Source organism: Panicum virgatum, chromosome 1N (genome assembly GCF_016808335.1).
Source record: "Panicum virgatum strain AP13 chromosome 1N, P.virgatum_v5, whole genome shotgun sequence".
Lineage (NCBI taxonomy): Eukaryota > Viridiplantae > Streptophyta > Magnoliopsida > Poales > Poaceae > Panicum > Panicum virgatum.
The window spans coordinates 46,773,869-46,791,862 of record NC_053145.1 but is presented as its reverse complement, the minus strand read 5'-3'; the positions used below and the strand labels follow the sequence as shown (position 1 = coordinate 46,791,862).

The window sequence follows — 17,994 nt, the reverse complement described above, 5'->3', positions numbered from 1 at the left end:
CGTCGCCATACATGGCCTCGTGGTAAGGCTCGTGGCTGACAATGGGCCGACCAACGGCTAGCCTTTCGTACGACCAAAGTTGCAGCAGTAGTGGGCACAGCCAATAGGATAGCGTCCCGATGAGTCTTCCTGCAGCCGTCGCAGAGTCCACGGTAAGTGGCTGCAAGTACCGCCGAACCCTAGCTGTAGGGCAGTACGTCCTCGACCGCATCCACAATCTCCCGTGCGTACAGAAGAAGAATCCTATCGACCGAGTTGCCATGAGGGTTGTTGAACATGATGTAACCAAACAACCAAAGCAGGTAGGCCTCCAGCGATCTGGTCACACTGTACTCGTCGGCATCCGCAAGCAATAGGGTAAGCTGCATAAATAATTAAGATTAATGGTTTCAACTCACAATGCAACATGTGAATTGTAAAAATTGAACGTAAATATGAATTGGATACGTACTCTAAACTGTAGCAACCAGGTTTTGGAAGGATTTGCTGCTCGCGGGTGCGGATTGATCGGACCTGCTTCTTCCACGCGTTGAACCAGGGCAAAACGGGCCTCTAGGTCATCCTTCTACGAAGCTGCCACCACACGTGGACCTACAGCCTCCCCGACGATAGGGAGACCGAGGAGGTAGGCCACGTACTGCAGCGTCGGAGATATTTCCCCACACGGGAGGTGGAACGTGTGTGTCTCCGGCCTCCATCTGTCAACGAGCGCCGTCAGGAGGGATCGATCGAGCTGAACAAGCCCACCCTCGACAAGACGGCCCAGAGTCAGTAGACCGGACTCACGTAACCTGCAACAAACAAAAATGTCGAAACAAAGAAAGACCAACGAATACACAAGTGATAAACAATAATATTTCAGTACACACCTGCCAACCCAATCGTGGTGTATAGAGATCTGATCCCCAGGTGGACGAGGACGTAGCACTTCGAGGGAACGATGCTCAACTGCTGCAAAGAAAGACCTGTAGCTCGAGTCGATAACTGGGTCTAGCAAGGAGTCCATACCTACATTCAAAAATATAATAAGTGTTGGATCATATTACCTACGAACGATTATTACATATTACAGATAAGTTTGATACAAACTCAACGCACGATTAGTACCTAGGCAAACCCCACACTGTTGGATCATGACACCGAGTGCCTTCTACGAGCAATTCTCGCCGATGGTGGTCTGAACTTAGGAGGTGCTCCATCTCTGGGATTTCCGGAAGGTCCTGCGTCAGCAGCATCGTGAAGTGCATTCTGAGGACACTTCTTGTAGTTGTGACCTAATGCTCCACATTGGCTGCAACGCTTTTGTGCCTTGCTTGCCTCGGACTCGTCCATACCATTCTGAATACGACGTGTCTGACGGCGGCCTTTGCCTTTTTTAGTGGCTGGATCAGGAATAAACATCTTAGACTCATTGTCCTGAATGAAAGGTCCCACTATACTAATCCCGTAGACCTCATGTTCCCAAGTGGATACAACTGCTTCCTTGTTGAAGTAAGGTGAAACAAATACTCCTGGCTGCAACCCAGACTCTGCACATACCGCAATGAGGTGCGAGCATGGCAAATACAATAACTTTGGCTTCATGCAGGAGCAAAAGGCATTGCCATCTACTCTAATCAAAGTCTCCTGTACCACCCTATCTCTACGGATACCACGACCAGTTCTATCCTTACATACAACCTCAAATCTATGCTCCATTGTACCTGCCGATATGACGCGGTGCAGTTTGGCCTTTGCTATTTTTTGTTGCATATATTGTGTCACTCTTGAGCAAAACTGAATTTGGGGGTTGATGATGTTTATGCTGGCAGCCATGTAGCGCTTTCTAAAATACTTCATGCACCCATACATGATTAACTCAACAATTCCCACAAGAGGGAAGGCACGACAACAACGCATAACCATATTGAAACACTCAGCATGGTTTGTTGTCTGAATACCATACCTCATTCCGTTGGTATCATAAAGGAATGAACATTTTTCCTTAGGTGCACCTCGAATCCTGTGTGAAAATGGCTTCTCAATTGAATCTCTAGCCTCTGCTGCCTGACTCGTGCTGGTTCCTGATGCCCTTACCTTCACTTGCTCTGCAGTCAACTGATCAAGCATCTGCCATAAAGCATTGAATTTTCTCTGTTGATTTTGGATGCACAACCTCTTAAACATGTTCTTAAGATCCTTGTTCTTGAAGTGGTCATAGAAGTTTGCACCCATATGCCTAATGCACCACCTGTTGTGGACATCGAGCCATAATGGAGGCGTTGTCGCAGTTCCGCGTTGCAATTTCAGTATTGATTGTAGCAGACCTGCATGCCTATCACTAATAAGTCACACATCTAGACGTGCAGCAACAACATAAACCTTCACTCGTTCAAGGAACCAATACCAACTGTTTAAGTTCTCATTCTCAACAAATGCAAATGCGAGCGGAATTATTTGGTTGTTGCAATCTACCCCGATTGCGGTGAGTATCTGACCTTTATACCTTCCCATAAAAAATGTGCCATCAATGCAGATCACCGGAAGACAATACTGAAATGCCATAACACAGGCACCTAGGCAAAAGAAGGCTCGTTGCAGAATGCTTTGCCTCCTAGTCACAGCTGGTACGAGGTATGTGTCATAAAAGCTTCCAGGATTTCTAGCAGCAACTTGGGATAACATACGAGTTAGGTTATCATATGATGCCTCGTATGTGCTGAACCGCATCTCGAACACCTTTTGTTTAGCCCGCCATGCCTTCAAATAACTAATGTTGTACTGGTAAGTTTGCTCAATATGTCGAACAATCATTTTTTGCTCATAATTTAGGTTGTCCATAATCAACCCATATATTTGCTTTGCAACAAAGTGGCATGATATATTGTGATATGATAGCTGAACTTCTGACAGCAAACAAGTGTGCTCTGTCACAATGGAACATTTCCAGTTCGACTTCCATCTACCCTTGAATGCATGTACTCGCCATGGACATCCAGCATTCACACACTTCACCTCATATTCTTTACTGCCAGACTTCACGACTCTAAATTCTCGCTTCAATGATATTGCCCATATTCTCACAGCATCTTTTACGACTTCAATGTTTGGATATGTTGCACCTTGCACCACCTCATTCCCTTTGTACTCCCACTCCTGATGTTATACGTCTTCTACGACATGATTGCCAAAACTATGCTCCTTCCACTCTTTTGGCAATGAGTACTGCTCGTCATCAGATGAGCCCTCATGTTCTTCCATCTCCATTGCGGCATGGTCTTCTGCCTCCATCTCATCCACGATGCTATGTATCCTCTCTCCCTCATCAGCAAGGCCCTGTGGTCCGATATTTGGGTTCTCTATCCCTTCTGACTCATCTTGCTCAACATAGTTTGTCTCTCTTTGAATACTCGGAGTTGCTTGATCTGCACCATATTGGATTTCATTTCGTATCTTCTCCCGAGTTTGAACAAGAATTGCCAGAGGCCACCCACGCTCTAGAGCTGCATGCATGTACTTCTGCCAGTCATCAGTGTTGTGTATCATCATCAATTCTCATAAATCACCTTCTACCTCCCAATTCACAAGAGCATGGACGATCATCACATGTGTCTCCGGATCAACACGGAACCCACACTGCAGCCACTTATATATAACCAAAACTCCTCTCTAGAAGTTTATCTATGGCGCTAGATGTGCACTTAAAGGCAGAAATGTCTACTCTATTTGGTCCATACAAAATATTACAGTTACCAAAAAACACTTGAAACTGCATCTTGCTCGACATATCTGTACATCACCAAATACTTATCGAGTCATACTCTTTACTTCACTACATTATTCAATCATCCGTACAAACTAAGTAAGAATTTTAACTACAACATATAAGTACTCATAACTACGTGATAACACTCAAATTCTATACTGCATATCTGAAATTCTAGTCTAAATCATAATTAATTTATAAACATATCTCTAATAGTACTGCAATTGTAATAATAAACGCGTAATCTTAATTTCCTAAACTAATTTACTACTACGTAACTAAGATATCCTTAAACTCCTACTTAAATGGTTCTACTATAGCACTAATTAAATTTAATTACTCTACAATAGCAATGGAAAAATACATAGGTTAAATATAATTACCTACATATCACAAGTGCGCAATCCGGCAGGGCTTCGCCGCTTCCCTTCTCCTCGCCCCTCTCTTTTTTCTGGATTTTTGGTGGAATTTTTGGGCTCAAATGAGGAAGAAATGAGGGGGAGGCGTTATATAGAGGGGAGCACCCTGTCGCCCGGTGGGGGGGCGACAGGTCCCCCTGTCGCCCGTTGGGGGGGGGGGCGATCGGCCCCCCCGCACCACGTCCCCCGCCAGAGACCTGTTTGCAAGTTTGGAAAAACAAGTTTAAAAAATTACAGAAAGATCCCTGTCACCCGTGCCTGGGCGATAGGGGGCCTGTCGGGCCCCCCATGGGCGACAGGGGTCCATTTTTGAAATTTCTTGAAACAACCATATATTTTTGATTTTTTTGTATTTTTTTAAATATAAAAAAGAAAAAATTTCGACAACGCTCAGTCGCGCGCGCTGCCCCGAGCAGACCCCGATCTGGTGGGATCAGATCATATGGACACTGCCGCTGGAGCCCACACGAACCAATGCAAGCCCGTAACCATATGGCGCAGGACTGTTGGACCGGACCCTTGGGGAGAACAAGGGAAGAATGGAGGCCCATCTTGACTCATGCTCTTTTCCTTTTTCCCATCTCATCGGAGATCATGGCTTTTTCGGAATAAAAGAAAAGATCATTGTCTTTTCTTTTTTCTACTGTATCGATGATGCCAACTAATGTCCATATTGCAATTTCTACAATATTGTATCAGAATGTTTTACTTGGAACTTAATAGTCATGTTATTCGTCACATTTCACAAAGTTAATGTTATTTCTTCTTTTACAACAGTGCAAATATAAAGCGTATTAGACGAGGGAATAAAAACAGCTAGTATGTCCCAAATATAGGCACCCTCATTTTTGTAGAACCCCCGCACCAGTACTCGGAAAAGATAAGCCCGTCTCGCCCGCTCCACACCTATTTTCTCTTTTTGTCATGGCACCTTGAATAATCTTGTCTAGTGTGGTGTCTCACCGCGTACCAAACATACATGAAACATTGTGAAAATAATAAGGAGAGGCAAATGAAGGAAGAAAAACAAAGACCTAACGATGAGAAGCAAAGAGTTTGCCAAAGAACTAGTTTGGGTGGGCTGAAGTTGAATACTAAATTTTGAGTACCTATTAGCAGTTATACTCTTGCTAAAGTTTTTAAATCTTAGATAAAGTTTAGCCTAGCCATTATCACTCTTGTTTGGATAAACCAATGCTAAATTTAGCACTTTTGACCATTAGCACCTGGATCCAAATACCCCTAAGTAAACTACTCATGGAACGACCTCTTATTGTGGTCGTCAAGGAATATTAATTAAGCGACGGTGTATTATAGATAGATAAACAAAAATGCAAGAGAACCCTATATGTTCAGTACCAATACTTTCGGAAGGAATATATTTTGTAATGTTTCTGTGTGTGCGATATGTAATACAAATTTACGACGATCAAAGTCCTCAATAGTTTGATTAGAACATGTTTCAGGATCCTTTTCCCCCCTGGAGGTACCAAGGCTTTCTTCTTTCTGAAAAGTGGCAAACGGAGATTTGGAGGCCAAACGTGTGAGGTCTGCGTGCCTAATTCCTGCCTCCTAATCAGCATCCACCGACCTCGAAATCCGTAGTTTACTTGAATTATTGGAGGTGGTGGGCCAATTCTAAAACCAACCCAGCGGCAGGTGCTTCTTTTCTTCTTTTTTTTCTCGAGAGTGAGAGAGAGGGGCTCGCAGTGGTGCTGCCTTGCCAAGCTTTTTTTTTTGAGAGGAAGGTAGGGATTTCATTACTCAATTTTGAGTGTTTACATCAATAAAAATAGGAGGAGAGGTAAGCCAAATATGTCGGCCAACCCCTAGAGTACAAGCATATTTAGCAAGGAAATGAGCCTCTCTATTTGATTCCCTACCTTCGTGTGTGCGAAGCGCACACAATCAAAAGATTTTGATCTCTGATGAATATCCTGAAGAACCATCATATAAACACAACGGGGCATTACATTAATATTATTGATAACATTGAGACAATCTGATGCCACCAGCACTTTATTTATTCTGCAGTCCTCTGCAAGAGCCAGCGCCTCCAAACAAGCCATTGCTTCAAGAGTTTCGGGATCGGAGACATTCTGTACAACCAAAGCACTACATGCAATAAAAGCCCCCTGATTATCTCTACAAACTGCTGCCACAGCTCCATGCGAACCTGATTTACTAACAGCAGCATCTGTTTTTAACTTGGAGAAACCACTCTCAGGAGCTCTCCAACATTGAGATCCTAATCTTGGCTGACACTTGCTGGATTCCTTGAATTGGGCTCTGTTCACAAACTCCAATTCTTCTATTAAGCGCTTGGCCATGGTCATAATTGAGAAGGGGCTTTGCATAATCCCCTCATGAATAAATTTTCTTCTAGCATTTCAAATGGCCCAACATGTAACCAAGATGTGAGTACTTTCTGCTTGTGGAACAATGCTGCACATAAAGAAGAGCCATTGCTTAGGATCAACAATATGTAAAGAAGCTAATAATTCAGAGAGGTCTTCGTCTAGCAAAGCCCAAACGCACCGAGACATTGTACAGCGCAGCAAGGAGTGATCCCATGTATCATCTTCTGCCCCACATATTTTGCATTCTGGTGTTGCTGCCAGATTCTTCCTTTTCAGCACACTCGCTGTAGGAATTGAGTCAAGTGCTAAGCGCCAGCAAAACACCTTGATTTTTGATGGAATCTTCAGTTTCCACAGTTGTTTCCACTCTTTATAATTCCTTCCAGCATCGGAACAGCTGCCACGACCTTCAAAATAATCCTCCCTCCTCTTCTTAGCTTCAATTAACATCCTATAAGCTGAGCGAACAGTAAATAGACCATTTCTTTCATGATGCCAAGCCCAACAGTCTTCTTGCTTCCTCATACTAAGTGGAATTTGGAGGATAGTTTCACTGTCTATTTCCAAGAAATATTTCCTCACTTCTTCAGATTTCCATGACATAGAAGTATGGTCAATGAGCTCACAAACTCTTGATGGTGGATTAGCTACTTTTGAGGCTATAGGCGTGAACATTCCAGTTCTCAGAATCCAATTACAGTTCCAGATATGCGTGCTTTCACCATCACCAATACGTTTGATTAGCCCTTGCTTAAGCACTTCAATCCCATCACATATAGCACTCCATGTCTTAGATGGATTGTTCCCGACTTGCGCGCCGAGGAGATCGCCAGATGGAAAATAAACAGCCTTCAGAAACTGAGCACACAGGGAATTCGGATTAATAAGCAGGCGCCAAGCCTGATGAGCAAGCAAAGCTAAATTAAAAATTTCAATATCTCTGAAACCCAACCCTCCCATATACTTTGGTTGGACCATTTTGTCCCAAGCTACCCATCATGTTTTTCTTTTGCCTCTTTTGCTGCCCCACCAAAATTTTCGCAGCAAAGAATTTATATGCTCACACAACCCTCTTGGTAATCTGAAGCATCCCATAGTATAAGTTGGAATGGCTTGGGCAACAGCTTTAATTAAAACTTCCTTGCCCCTAGAAGATAGAGTCTGTTCTAGCCATCCTTGCACTTTATTCCACACTCTATCCTTAAGGTAATGAAAAGAACCATTTGCTGATCTACCAACTTCTGTAGGCAAACCCAAGTATTTCTCATTTAAGGATTCATTTTCTACATGAGTAATTACCTTAATCTCATTGCGAGTTGTTTGCCTACACCCTTTGCTAAAGAAAATGGATGATTTTGCGAGGTTCACCTGTTGACCGGAGGCATCACAATATTTCTGAAGAGACTCTTGCACCGATCTTGCATTGCTCTCTGTAGCTCTGAAGAATAGAAGACTATCATCAGCAAAAAGTAGGTGATTGATCTTCGGAGCCGTTTGCGCAATCTGAATTCCCCGGATACGCTCTTCTCCTTTGAGTATACTAGAAAGTCCTTCTGCACAAAGCAAAAATAGATAAGGAGAAATTGGGTCTCCTTGTCTGATGCCACGAGTTGGATTGAAAGGTTGTAGCCGTTCTCCATTGAAAAGGACTGAAAAGGAAACAGATGTAACACACTTCATTATTTTATCAACCCACAGACGGCTAAAACCCAATTTTAACATTATAGCCTCCAAATAGCTCCATTCTATTCTATCATAGGCCTTTGTCATATCTAATTTCAAAGCACAATGCGCATTAGATTTTGAGCGATTTTTCCGCATAAAATGCAAACATTCATAAGCGACTAGGACATTGTCGGTGATAATTCTACCATGGATGAAAGCTGATTGCTCATTGGAAATGATATCAGGAAGAACCCTTTTCAACCGATTTGCCAGTGCCTTGGATATAACTTTGTATATCACATTGCAAAGACTTATTGGTCGAAATTGGTTCAAAGTTACAGGATTCTGAACTTTTGGAATAAGAACGATGAACGTACCATTGATATCAATTGTAATTTCATCTCCATTGAGAACTTTCAGCACCATCCTTGTTAGATCTTCACCACATATATCCCAGTTGCGCTGGAAAAAGTGTGCCAGAAAACCATCAGGGCCGGGCGCTTTTGTAGGGTACATTTGAAAAAGAGCATTTTTCACTTCATTTTCATCAAAAGGGGCACATAGAAAATGGTTCATTTCATCTGTTACCTTGCGGCAAACATGGTCTAACACTAGATGCATGTTAGATGTTCCTTCCGATTCAAATAAAATCCGAAAGAAGTCCACTGCCATCCCTTGCATCTCATTGACATTTGTACATTCTGAACCATCCGATCGATTAAGCCTCACAATTGTGTTTCTCATTTTCCTTCTGCTTGCTCTTTGATGAAAGAATTTGGTATTGTTGTCCCCTTCTTGTAACCAATTAATACGTGATCTTTGCTTCCACATAATCTCTTCCTGGTAATTTAACAGAACTAAACGATCAACAATCTTTTGTTCCTCATCTGAAACATCAATTCTTGCCGGTTCAGATCTCATCTTTTCAAGTTTTTTCTTCAGTTCACGCAATTCACGCCTCACAGCACCAAAGTTCTTCTCTCCCCAAGCCTTGAGCTCCCCTCCAAGATTGAGTAATTTGTCTTTCATATCCTTTACAGAATTACAGTATTGTTCAGACTTCCAAACCTGTTGGATTAGGGACCGTATGCCATCATTTGTCTCCCACATAAGCTCATATCTGAAAGGCTTTCCACGACCACACATGAAATTATTCGTTTCCTCTGGCTGGAGGGATAAAAGGATAGGAGAGTGATCAGATTTTACTACTGTAAGGTGACGGACTGCAGCAAAAGGGAAACAAGAGCACCAACTAGCCGAAGCTAGAACCCTATCGAGTCGAACTCGAACATATTGCCCTCCAGTCACCTTCTTTTCAAAGGTCCAATCCACACCCATATAGCCTATATCACAAAGTTGGCACACATCCACCGCCTCCCTAAAACCTTCCATCAAAAATTCCTCTCTAATATTTGGGCCTAGCTGTTCTTCTCTCCTTAGAATCTCATTAAAGTCACCCATACAAACCCAAGGTAAATCCGTATCACTCCTCATTTGCTTCATAATGTCCCAAGTGCGATATCTTAGAGATCTATTTGCCTCTCCATAAATAAAGGATATGCGCCAAGGCTCCTTCCCTTTTTCACTGACAAATGTATCAATATGATATTTCGAGAATTTTTTAACAGACACAGACAAATCATTCTTCCAAAACAGCCCTAGGCCTCCACTTCTTCCGCAGCTACCAACAGCAAAACTATAATCAAAACCCAGAGTGTACCTCAAATTTTCCACTCGGTATTTTGCAATCTGTGTTTCCACGATAAAAATCACCGAGGGGGCATAATCCTTCGCGAGATCGCGAAGTTCTCTTACTGTCGCAGGGTTGCCAATCCCGCGACAGTTCCAGCTTAGGATTTTCATTGTTCCCGGCGGCACTCCCCTAGGGAGCCCGCCGATCTCATTTCAATGTCATGCGCTACCTCATTCCCCCCTCCACTCTTAGTTTCTTCTGACTTCTCATCTCCAGAACAAAGTCTTTTCCACATTCACTCCTGTCTGAACACTCTAACAGAGGGCGACCATCCTTTAATTCAAATATATTATCCAAATATTCCATCTTATTCCTTGCAGGGATAAGAGCCAAAGCCAGGTCATTACTTAGATGCATTTCATCATCTCCTGGTGCACTAAGCCATTTGGTCTCGCTTCCACCCAACTTTGGGAGCCGATCACTATCCCTCTTTAAGGGGCTTCTTGCATCATCCCTTAATTCGACCAAGTCACTAGAGCCTCTCTGGCTGCTACTTCCATTCTTGGTCTCAACATATCCCTTCTGAAAAGGAGCCTTTTTTGAATTTTTAGAATCTGATCCCTTTGTATCCCCGGAACCCGCAGACCTGCTACCTTTTACTTTCCCTTTTCTTTCAGGGCTAACCACCAACCAGTCCGCGTATTGGAGGGCTTTCTTATCATGAACACCGTCGCCACATTCAGTTTCAACGTGACCCAGAAGACCACAGACAGCACAGAACTTTGGGAGCTTCTCATATTTCACCCGAAATGGCTCACGCTTTCCTGCTCCCACAGAAATAAAGACAACCCTAGTCAGAGGTTTCTCCACATCTAATTTAACTCTGATGCGCAGAAAATCTCTCCATCCACTAAATTCCTCATCTAGATCCATCTTCAGAAATTTTCCTATTTTATTCCCCAATTGGCGCCCTATATTTTCCGTCCTGAAACCTATTGGCAGGTCGTATACACGAGCCCATATTGACAAGGTCTTGAACTCCACCTTAGAGGGCTTTGTAACTCCATCATATTCTTCCAAGAGGACAGCATGGCCTCTGAAAATCCATGGACCCTCATCCATCACTTTCCTCCAATCACCCAGGCAAGAGAACTGGATCACAAATAAAAATTTTCCTCTATAGCTTTAAAGCTGGCTTCTTTTGCCAAGCCCCAGGCATACTTCATATTCGCAATGAAAGCAGCATGACTGAAAGCTTTGGGGGAACTAACCTTCGCCAAGACTGTCCAACGCGCCTCCGCTTTCAGTCCCTCCAGATTCTCTTCTAATACAATTCCTTGCTCTTCATCCTCCCGAATCTCCAAGTGCTGGAGCAAACTATCCAAATCACCCTCTATTTCTCTTCCGGATTGCAATCCTGAGTTGGAATCAGCCATCTCCACAGATCGGCTTAGGCGCCACCCACAAAACCCCCAAAATCACAACTAAGGCCGAGCAGCAAACCCAATGTTTGCCCTTTAACCAGCCCGAGTTGCGATGGGGATTAAGGAGCGGAAAAAGCTGATCAGAATGGAGAGATCGAGATCTCACGCTGGAAATCAGCGGGAGCAAAGGAACCCTGTAGTCACCAGGGGAAGCTTCGGGAGCCGGGTGCGAGTTTTCTTAAAGCGTCCTGCCTTGCCAAGCTTGTTCCCTCCACTTGACCGCCCACGACACGGGGCCCAGCCCATCACGAAAACCTTGCTGGAGACGCACCAGCGACGCGATATAGCTATGCCGCTGACCTGTGGAGCCACGATTCTTGGGTTGGAGTGTCAGTGACAGGGCGAGCATATGGTTGTCCTAGTGGCACAGAGAGGGGCGCCACGTTGACTTCGATTACGACCGCCTCGCTTCCGCACTCCCCACGCGCCAAGCCGATCGCTCTGGCATTTTCTCACCCCGGTCCTTACTCTTGGAGCCTAATTTCATTTCCTTACGACCACACGTATAGCTATACGAAATTACATAAAGAGGCCGCCCATTAATCACGTTTCACTAGCACATGATATAATCCCGCCGTTTTGTATTTGACCTAAAATTTTTTTACGTAGTATAGATTGTTGTGCTTATGATAAGTCTAGGTTAGTACCCGTGGGTTCATCATATTTTAGACTCACTAGATTTCTTCAAAATGCAAAAGTGTTAGTACATTTTATGGAACCCTTGCAGTTCTTTTTATTAAAAATCACATTATAGACTAGTACTCCATTCCAAATTAGTAGTTTTTCTGGATATTCTAGATATATAGATTTTTCTATACATCTAATATATATCTAGGTATATAACAAAATTTATATATCTATGATAAATACTCATTTAAAAGCTACTACAGTAGTCTGTAGATAGTCAAACTTGCCAAAACAGAGGGCATCCTTTTTGTTCACATTTGTGAATTTGGTGCAACCCCCCTTGGAAAAAGGAAACTGAAAGTGTGTGAATGCTGCCACCGCGAACGCAAATTTCACAAGCGAAGTGGGCTTGCACGCAAAATGCCATGGCCTCAGCAGTCAGCAGCACCAAAGCCAATCCAAGTTGGGTTCCACTCGCAGCCGGCGATGGACTCCACCCCGGGCAACCCGGCCGCCGGCAGCCGCAGCAGCGCCATCGCGTCCAGGGGTGCGACGGCTCCGGCCCCGCTGACCATGCCGGGCGGCGAACCCTCTGATGCCCTCGTGGGCGGCGGTGCCGGAGGAGCGGACGGGGACCCCCGCGTCGCCCTCCTCCGCCTGGCTGCCCTCGGGGACCGCATGGCCGCCGTCCGGGGCCGTATCGCCGCCTCCATCTCCGGCGTGGCCCGGCCCCTCTCCTACGCCGACATCCAATCCGTCTCCTTGGAGATCTCCTCCGCCGCCCAGCACGTCGTCCTCAACGCCGCATCGCTCCTCGCTTCCTCCGTCCCCTTCCCCGCCCCGCCTCCACCTCCTACCGCCGCCGCTCCCTCTCCGGCTCCCTTCCGAGAGATCCCTGCTGCGGCCGCCTCTGCCCAGGCCCAAGAGCAACCCCTAGAAGCTGCCAAGGGCGACGGCGGCTACGAGGTCGTGGAGCTCGACGCCGCCGAGCTGCTCGCGGAGCACGTCCACTTCTGCGAGATCTGCGGCAAGGGCTTCCGCCGCGACGCCAACCTCAGGATGCACATGCGCGCGCACGGGGACCGCTTCAAGACCCTCGACGCCCTCTCCCGCCCCGGCCAGGCCAAGCCGAAGCCTCCCGCCGGCGACCGCGAGGTGCGGTTCTCCTGCCCCTTCGCGGGCTGCAACCGGAACCGCGCGCACCGCCGCTTTCGGCCGCTCAAATCGGCGGTCTGCGCGCGGAACCACTTCCGGCGCAGCCACTGCCCCAAGCTCTACGCCTGCGAGCGCTGCGACGGGAAGAAGCGCTTCGCCGTCCTCGCTGACCTCCGCAGCCACCTGCGCCACTGCGGCGAGGAGGCCCAGTGGCGATGTTCCTGCGGCACCACATTCTCGCGCAAGGACAAGCTGTTCGGCCATCTAGCCCTCTTTGAAGGCCACACTCCAGCCGTCACCGAGCCAAACAAGAATGTGACAGCAGGACCTACAGAGCCAATTCTTGATGCCATGGAGGAAGGAGGAATTGAAGAAGGCAATTGTGACCAGGAGGAGGATGAGGAGGGCGGCTATGATCCAGAGTTCTTCAAGGAGTGGATGGAGGAGCTCAGAGGTGGTGCCAGTGGCTCGAATTGGCCTGGACCTGCAGCAGCTGGACATTAGCAATGTTGAGAGGGCTGTCTGTGGTAAGACGCCTTTCCCGCCATTTTGTTCTCGCTTTGAATTTTGCATGTGATAATTTGGCATAAGAAGCTTCCGAACAATGCCAAGGTGCTGATCATAGGATACATGTGGCTACGCTATTACAAACTAGGAATATATTGGGTATATAATTCTGACAAATAAAAGCTTCTCGCTTTCAGTTTGGTGGGTCCAGATAATGATCAAACCACAATTATTACACATTACTAGATCACATATCAAAATTCCAAGGATACGATTCATATAAACAATTGTGCTATGAACCTATGACTAACTATAGAGACTTGATTCTCTCCACAAGATTGCATCTAAGCCATGCAGTGCTATTCCACAAGCCGATTGACCTAGTTTTGATGTATTGTATTTTGATTGTCTAGTAAGTCATCCTCATACAAAAATTGTAATATCAACTAAGTTTTGTATCTTACACACCCTTTTATGGAAATTCGCTTAATTGAGTTTTGTAGTGGTGGTGCTTATATGAGGCTCAACACCAATCAAAGAATTAAGCTAAGCAATTTGATGGCAAGAAAAATTGTATTTCTTTATCTGGAGCTATTCTTTGCTTTGTGGACAGAATTATCATGTATGTACTACTATTTGTGAAGAGGCTTGTGTATGGTTAGGCCAGGCAGAGTGGCACCTAAACATGGTCTTTTATGACTCAAGATCTTTGAATTAATTTCAGTTGTTATCTAGTTTCCCCCTTTTTCACCTCTTTAGAAGAATTTGAATGCAGTATAAGTTGGATGGTTGTTTCAATCCCTTCTTCATCTTCTTCCCTTTTTTGGACGAGTCCTGGGACCACACTTTCTTTGTTAATGGTTTGCGTGCTAAATACTATATTTTGGTTTCCTTATTGTAATAGAATGTAAACGACTAGGGAGTCAAGGGCTATTATCTAAAGACAAAACTTCTTGTTAAACTTTTGCCTGGAATTCTGACTGTTATGAGTGTGTAGCTTGAGTTCGATGGGTTTACTCTTATAGTAAGGTCATATTTAATAGTCTTATCATGGATTCTTTCTACTAACGGCTGAAGGTCTTCTTTGAATTAATAACGGTTGTCGTCCAGTACTCCGTTTTCCCCCCCTTTTTTGGTGTTCTCACCCAGCAATTCGAAGTATCAAACATCCATCGGTTTGTTTTTTGCTGTCCCACAACGTTACCACCAGGGGCACCTATGTTAGCATTTTTTCGCTTTTTTCACAGGAAAGGTAGAATTTTTGTCGTATCTCCATTGTTCCTTTTCTCTAGATGTTTTCTTTCTTTTTTTTTTCTTTGCGAAAGGGAAGATGTATTAGACAACATCACAGTACATCCCCCCATTTACAAACAAGTTCCCAAAGGAAAGGAAATTTACAAGTAAGGCCCTAAGGCTACTATACATCTTCCTCATCTGTTCGGGGCTCCTGTTCGTCTTGACCATTGCTACCTCGATCCAGATCCACCTTCCATCAGAGCAAGGGGCTCCAAACATTGGTAAAGCCGCAGGGATCCAACGCACGGAACACCACCAAGCGCATCATTTCCGTTGAAAGACCATCGGCCATCACCTTGACTGAATAAAAGAGGAAGAAGAAATCCGCATTTGCCAGCCCGAGGACTGACGACTGGAAGTGCCGAGAAACCCGACAACCCAAACAAGCCATCTACCCATGGGGATGCCACAAGCTCCTACCCTTTTGCAAAAGACCAGGAGATAGAAACTCAAACTACCATTACCATAGCCCAAAGGAACCCTCGCGCCACCAACACCGTGGAAGCCCAAAGGAACGCTCGCGCCACCAACACCGTAGCCCTAAGGCTACCGTACATCTTCCTCATCCATTCGGGGCTCCTGTTCGTCTTGATCATTGCTACCTCGATCCAGATCCACCTTCCATGAGAGCAAGGGACTCCAAATATTGGTAAAGCCGCAGGATCCAACGCCCGGAACACCACCAAGCGCATCATTTCTGTTGAATGACCATCGACCATCACCTGGACTGAATAGAAGAGGAAGAAGAAATCCGCAATCGCCAGCCTGAGGACCGACGACTGGAAGCAAAGCCTGGCGTTGCCGAGAAACCAGAGAAACCCAGACAAGCCATCCACCAATGGGGATGCCCCAAGCTCCTACCCTTTCGCAAAAGACTAGGAGATAGAAACTCAATCTGCCATCACCATAGCCCAAAGGAACGCTCGCGCCACCAACACCGTGGAAGCAGCAGACATCCTCCCGACCGCCGGAGAAGAAGCAGCTGAGACAAGATCCTCCGCTCCAACAGGCCGCTAGCAACGCAACCAGCAGGAGATTTATTCGCCAACGAAGCAGCTGCACCGCCACTGCCGCTTGCAGCAGACCCAGCTCCACCATAGGGAACGATGGCGAGCAAACCCTAAGCTACTCTATCTAGATCTAGACTAGAAAGGAGCTATACAGCCGGACAACCAAATCCTCCGGTTCCCCTCCCTCTCCAGCGCTGGCGTGGCTGATGGAGAAGAAGGGGAACCGGAGAAAGTGGCGCCGGATCGGCAGTCGCCTCCGATTCGCCTCTTTTGTACTGTAGCTGGAGAAGGGGAACGGGAGAGACTCGATAAGTTTTCTCTTCTTTACAGTTATTTGTTGTTCTCTAGATGTTTTCTCATCCTTATGCTTGTTGGTATTAATTCGTGTCACCTGTCTTTCTCTATGGTGGCTTGATATTGGATTGCAGTTTTATTTATTTCCAATATGCACAAGTAGTTCACTTGTAGTTATTTACTTATTTATGTACTATATCTTTGCTTTTCCTTGTGGAAATGTAAAGGATCCATCTGTCTCAAGAGATTGTGTGTTAGACTTAATGGATAAGAATGTTAAAATCTTTATGCTTGTTTAGCATAGAAATGTACAAAGTCCATTATGTGGATCATTTTATAGATAGGTTACAAGTGTGTTTCATATATTCTGACTATGGAACCAGTTGTCTTGTAGATTACTTGACGAGGGATATCAGCTTGCATCAAGTGACCAGGAGGATCGAATGAAGAAGGGCTGTTGTGAAGAACTGAAATGTTGCAGAGTGTTAATCTGTAGGTTTTATCTTTACCAGCGTATATGCGTGCGTTCTGACCTGTAACCTGTATGGTATGGTGCGTCTGTCCCTCCGTTGCCATCCTCCCATCCTCAGTCGCTTTTCATGTAATCCTGAGAGCTGTTACCGGTTAATTGGAGTACATCCGAGAAATGGGTTATGCTATACCAGTCGTCTCCTCTCTGTTGCGTGGTCATGGAGTAACGGAGGAGGAGGAATGATAATTTCTCTGGGATCAGTCTCGTGTGTGCTGTGAGTGTGGTGACGGAGACCCATCTGTTTGTTACAGTGGAATTGCGGAAAAGCAGTGGCTGGCATTCGTGTTTGGTTGGCGCGCGGCACTGCCTCCAGCCACAAGGATGCTTGGGGGTTCCCGGCAACCATAGTGCCTGGCAGCAGGCGCGATCGCTGAGCTTGGGGCTGGCCGGGTGATCAGGCTGGATCAGTGGCCGGCCGGGCCGGCAGGCAGGCAGTCGAGCTATTGGGTTTCGTTCAGAGTTGGCACGAGACGGTATGGAATCTGGATCACCGACGCCGACGCCGACAGCGCCACCTCGCCGGCCGGATCCCGGGAAGGCCTTGCTCGCAGCTCGCCGGCCATTCGACTCGAGTCGATTGCTCCTGGGCCCTGCCAGCTCATCGAACCGGCTGAGCGTTCCATTGAGGAAGAGCTCGATAAGCAACTCTGGATTTTTTTTTTTTGATAAAGGCAATTCTGGATGTTACTGTGTTCTGCCGTACCATCCGCCCAATGATGTTCCCGGCCTTGTTCATCTCTTGCTCGCGTTTCTTCTTGTCTACGCACGTGCTAGTACTGTGCAGAGGCTGGCACCTTCACCAGGCAGGCAGACAGTCATAGCTCAGCTTTTCCAACTAACGCCGACATTATCGCCTTATTGGGACGCATCTGCCAAGATCACCGTCACCCATAACTGAGGCCTATCCACTCTACTCACCCTACAAAAAGAATTTTGCGTACATGAAGTACTAAATGGAGTTTATTTGCAAAACTTTTTCACGGATGAGTATAATTTTTCGTGACGAATCTAATGACGGTAATTAATCGATGATTAGCTACAGTACCCAGCCTCTAATTGTGCAGTCAAAGGCTTCGTTGGATTCGTCTTGCGAAGTAGCGCAGGGGTTGTGAAATTAATTTTGTAAACTAACTTTATTTAATACTCTAATTATTAGTCAAAGTTTATGCTACTTGTGCTACTGCACAAACCAACATGGCCTCACATA

At 45.6% G+C, this 17,994-nt stretch overlaps 2 protein-coding genes across 3 annotated transcripts; one reads left to right on the top strand and one right to left on the bottom strand.

Moving 5' to 3' along the window:
• Positions 1-8,742: 8,742 nt before the first annotated feature.
• LOC120656166 lies at positions 8,743-11,525 on the bottom strand. The gene has a single exon (XM_039934192.1). The coding sequence runs from the start codon at positions 11,002-11,004 to the stop codon at positions 10,108-10,110; it is 897 nt and encodes a 298-aa protein (XP_039790126.1). The 5' UTR covers positions 11,005-11,525; the 3' UTR covers positions 8,743-10,107.
• Positions 11,526-12,386: 861 nt separating this feature from the next.
• On the top strand, positions 12,387-16,987 carry LOC120656164 (protein SENSITIVE TO PROTON RHIZOTOXICITY 1-like). 2 transcript variants are annotated; one of them, XM_039934191.1, is made up of 2 exons: positions 12,387-13,675; positions 16,639-16,987. In XM_039934191.1, the coding sequence occupies exon 1, from the start codon at positions 12,414-12,416 to the stop codon at positions 13,650-13,652; it is 1,239 nt and encodes a 412-aa protein (XP_039790125.1). In that variant the 5' UTR covers positions 12,387-12,413; the 3' UTR covers positions 13,653-13,675; positions 16,639-16,987. The 2 variants fall into 2 exon arrangements, with proteins under 2 accessions (XP_039790125.1, XP_039790124.1); XM_039934190.1 differs by having other exon boundaries at positions 12,395-13,675; positions 16,650-16,987.
• The last annotated feature ends 1,007 nt before the right edge of the window (positions 16,988-17,994 follow it).

Excerpts from the sequence above, each read along its gene's own strand:
- LOC120656164 (XM_039934191.1), top strand. The coding sequence starts at position 12,414 with ATGCCATGGCCTCAGCAGTCAGCAGCACCAAAGCCAATCCAAGTTGGG.
- LOC120656166 (XM_039934192.1), bottom strand. The coding sequence starts at position 11,004 with ATGGATGAGGGTCCATGGATTTTCAGAGGCCATGCTGTCCTCTTGGAA.